At 26.4% G+C, this 4596-nt stretch overlaps 1 protein-coding gene across 2 annotated transcripts; it reads left to right on the forward strand.

Moving 5' to 3' along the window:
• The first annotated feature begins 353 nt into the window (after nt 1-353).
• Nucleotides 354-3825, forward strand: LOC141532067 (uncharacterized). Of its 2 annotated transcripts, none has more exons than XM_074250227.1 (5): nt 354-493; nt 583-863; nt 1857-2152; nt 2233-2315; nt 3325-3825. In XM_074250227.1, exons 3-5 carry the CDS (start codon nt 2137-2139, stop codon nt 3772-3774), a joined length of 549 nt encoding a protein of 182 aa, XP_074106328.1. In that variant the 5' UTR covers nt 354-493; nt 583-863; nt 1857-2136; the 3' UTR covers nt 3775-3825. The 2 variants fall into 2 exon arrangements, with proteins under 2 accessions (XP_074106328.1, XP_074106330.1); XM_074250229.1 differs by having other exon boundaries at nt 385-523.
• Nucleotides 3826-4596: the final 771 nt, after the last annotated feature.

Here is a 4596-nt window from a genome sequence, read left to right on the forward strand (position 1 = left end):
ATCAAATCCTTACTTGATTTTCAAGTTTCCATTGAAAAAAAAAAAATAAAACACTACATATATTATTTTTGGATGAAATACAAAAATATTCATCGAAATTTTTTGGTATTTATTAACGGTTTCTTTTTTTATCAAGTATGGTATTACAGTATACTTTAATATGTTTTTTTTATAATAAATTGATTTTTTTATGTTCAATTATTAATTGCTTGATTCAAACTAATATTTTTATTTTTTTGAAGTTGAATATTATTAATTGATATTTTAAACTTAGATTATCGAATATTAATAGAGAATGACTTATTAATAAGTAAAGAGTAATAATTATTAATATTGATGCAGATGCAGACAGTAGCTTGGACTTCGTCAAGAAGAGGGCCGAGTCCTGGAACAGGAAGCATCGAACACTTGCCATCGCCGTCGGATCCTGGGTTTCTCTCTCCTGGTCTTATGTCTAAACCATGATTTGATGACGGCGGCAATGATATCAGCAGTACGTCCAGTCCTATGACTGAGTATAACAGTAATTAATCATTTTTTTTTTTTTAATAATTTGTTTATAGTTATCGAAAACTTTTTAAGGTCCTCAATTATTCGAACGACCAACGACTAAATCGAATCATAGAATAGTGTTAAACGCCGTTAAAATACTGTGTTTTCTGGGACAGTCAATAAGGAAGCTATGAGATGTGTTCTGAAAGAAATAGAACGATCTGAGAGTTTTATTTTTTGATACTCTTCCGAGATGTTGGGTGTACATTTGACGTAATTTATTCTTATTGTCTTAATAAAGAAGACGTCACTAAATTATGTGATACTAGACGTAAACAAGTTATTGACAAGATGTTTATTAAATTTTTCAAGTAAGTTTCATTTTATGTATATAATGTCAACAATTCGGTTTATAGTAAATATAAAATAAAAAGGTTAAAAAAACTTGCTTAACTATAAAATGTATTGATATTATGAGAATCAAGCGTCTCCATTAAATTTTAGCCCAACAGTTTCAGTAAAAGTGGGTGAAATATTGATTGTAAGATTCTGAGGCTTATATACAATTAAAGTTGAATAAAAGCTTTTAATAATATAAGAGCAAGATCACGTCAAGTGGACCTCCTATTTTCTACTGGATTCTAAAAATTAGGTAGGAATATGTTTCATGAGTAGTTACCATTAAAAATTAATCCCCACAAAATTTTTAAAATATTCATTTTAACAACAACTTTTGTTATGATGAAAATTTAGAATACATTTAATTATAAAATGAGTTTTAAATCAACCGTTATTGATAAATTAATGAAACTTCAGGATTTATTGTTAAATATCTATAAATAAATGAATAATGCATGTGCTGGATAAAAAGAGTTCATTTTTTTACCAAGAACTCAATGAAATTTTCACTTGTTCACTCAAAAGTTAATTAACAAAATAATAATACAGAAATAATTTTAAATTATTAATATTTTATTACAATATAGATATTTAACAATAAATCCTAAAAATTTCATGAATTTATCAGTAACGGTTGATTTACAACTCATTTTTTTATTAATTGTATTCTAAATTTTCATCATAACAAAAATTATTGTTAAAATATTTATTTTGAAAAATCGTTTGGGGATTAATTTTTAATGGTAACTACTCAAGAAAAAAAATATATATATATCTATATATGTATACCCAATTTTAGAATCCAGTAGAAAATAGGGGGTCCACTTAAGGCGATCTGTTGATAATGATTGAGATATTGCTAATCATTATGTTTTAACACAAATAATTAACGTTCAACTTGATAGATTCAATAAATCTCAATTTCATAAAATATCAAGCATTAGTATATTTTAATTTATTTGAAGGCATAAATGAGTACACGATAAACATTACGATGACTTCAAGGTGTATTTGACATATCAAATCAAACGACAACGTATTCCAAGAAAAATTTAATTAGAAAGTGTCAACTGCGAATTAGAGGTTGTAAAATTACTGTGTCTGCGAAGCTTTGAAAACCTAAGGAACAAAAGGCAAGAGAAAGCTTTCAGGAGAATTTATATGTAAATAAAGAATCATGTCATGCGTTGTTGAACTTACGAAGTGAGTACATACTTCATTCATACTGGAACATAAAAAAGAAGCATGCATCATCGTGTCGGTGAGTAACATATTTTGGTGATCTAATATGTTGGTTATTTTTTTTTTTATAAATTTATTGAATTTATTCATTTTTTTAAGATTTACCCGAAAAATACGAAGCGAATTGTATACTAAAGAAGCCTGATAAAATATTAGCTATACGTATTTCAATGATGCTTGGAGTAAGTATTGATAATTTTATTCGGTTATAGAAAAAATAATTCTAATAAAAGGTAAAAAATATAATTTTTTTAAGAATCTTTCTATCACATTTTAAATATTCTTTTTCTTTTCGTTGATTTAATAATAAATAATGAGTAATTAATACGTAAGAGGATAAAACGTTAAATTACATAATAGATAAATGTTTAATAAATTATTGTCCATAATATTTAAAGTATTTTATTGCAAACAAAAAAATTATACGTTCCTATTTCGTTTTCATTAATTCATAAAATATAAGATTCATTGATTCAACATTTTTTATTTACGATATAAATTTATAAAGTAGTTTATAGGTTTTGTTTATAAAAAAAATTTGATATTACTATTACCGATTAAATTTTATATATTTATATAAATATCTAAGCTTTATAACAAAATTTATACTTTATGATACTTATTAATTCGAAGACTATAAATATTTTAAAGAATATTTTGTTAAAAATTTTTTTTTATTAATTTTAATTTATTTACAAATTTTTTTTTTTTAATTATTTGATTATTCTTTATCAATTAAATAATTTTACAAACATTTATCATAATCATAAGAGCGAAATCAATCATTAGTCGGTATGACAGTTTTCGACAATATTTTTATGGATAGATACTATTTTTCTTCATTATTATGATTATTATTATTATTATCATTAAACAAAAGCCAATCAATGGAAGCTTAGCCTTTTTTAAATATTTCTATTTACCGCGTGTAAAATTGTTGTGAACAAAGCATCGTTTTTTTTCGTATAGTAAATTAAATTTTATTTTTCAATAAATTTTTTGATATTTTATTTTAAAAATTTTCTTCAAAGTTATCTTTATAAGTATTTGAAATATTATTTTTATTTTTATAATTGAATCAATCGAAACCTATACGGATTTATCTAACAAAGTAATTTATTATTAAAATTTTAATCGTAAATATTTTAGTTAACCATTATCAGCATGTTTTAATAATCCATATTTTTTCAGATTTTAATTGCTGGATTAATGATGGGACGTCGTCGATATGTATCTGTAGAGTCAGCAGTTCAGGTTTTGAAGAAATATATTAAATATTTTGTTCCTGACTTACCCCCATGGTCTTCGGAAATTTGGCAAATAATATCCAATGAATTGGAAAATAAATGGTCTAGTGATTGTGTTCGTGTTAATGTTCGTCAAGACAGAAAGAAGATTTTAACTATTGCTCGGCAAGAATGTGGTTATTTTTCTGAAAATTCTAAAAAATCTGATGTTAATGACAATTATGATGATGACTTGAATCGTGACAATCTGAATGAAAGTATTGGTAGCGACAGTGACAATGATGATGATGAAATGACAAAAATTATGTCCCCGAAAACTGGTATGTTCATGATTCTAATGAAATTGAAGATTTTGATGTGGAGATTTTTAGAGAAGCATGGAATAAAATTATAATAAAAAATATTGACAGTAGTGGACATCAGCATCTTGAATTACGCAAAAACGCTTGGACAGATGTTATTGCATTCGCTTTTTGGGAACAGTATCGTTTGAAATGCTCCTTTATGTTTAAGAAAAGTGTTGTAAGTATGAACGGAGATAATTACCTTTCCATTTATGGTTACTGTAAAAGTAAAAAATGTGGGAATCGTCTATTTGGTTTTATTAAATATGATCCTGGTGAAGAAGGCCCGGTGTTCATTACGATAAAGTGTCGTGATACTCGGAATGATGATCACGAAGATTTTCAGAGACCTCTTCGAGGAGAAAGAAGAAAAGTTATCAGTAAAAAAGTTAAAGATCTTGGTGTTCTTGGATATAGAAAAGAAGCAGCAGGACAACTATTAAAAGCTGGTGATACTGGCTGCCCTTTTTTACCTCAATCAAATGTCTTATATCAAGCTAAAAAAGAATTTATAAATGCTGAATTAGGTGTAAAGCCAATTGATAAAAAAAATGTTTTTGAAGCTATTGATCGACTCAAGGCTCTTCCTAACTATAAAGATTCCATTCATGTTATATCCAGGTCACCATTCTTTATTTTTTATGGCAGTTTAACTCAGATGCATTGCTATAAAGAATATTGTCGTACTCACAAAAATTTTTCTTCGATCTCTATTGATGCCACGGGGAAATTTGTCCGTAAAATAGTCTTTCCTAATGGTGAAAAAAGTAAATATGTATTTCTTTACCAAATCGTCGTCAATTTTGATAAAAATTCACAATCTGTGTGGCAGATGGTATCAGCAGCTCACGATGCGGAAACTATTCGACTAT

The sequence above is a fragment of the Cotesia typhae genome, unplaced genomic scaffold (assembly GCF_013202065.1).
Source record: "Cotesia typhae breed Kobodo isofemale line unplaced genomic scaffold, CoteBio_Ctyphae contig_56, whole genome shotgun sequence".
NCBI lineage: Eukaryota > Metazoa > Arthropoda > Insecta > Hymenoptera > Braconidae > Cotesia > Cotesia typhae.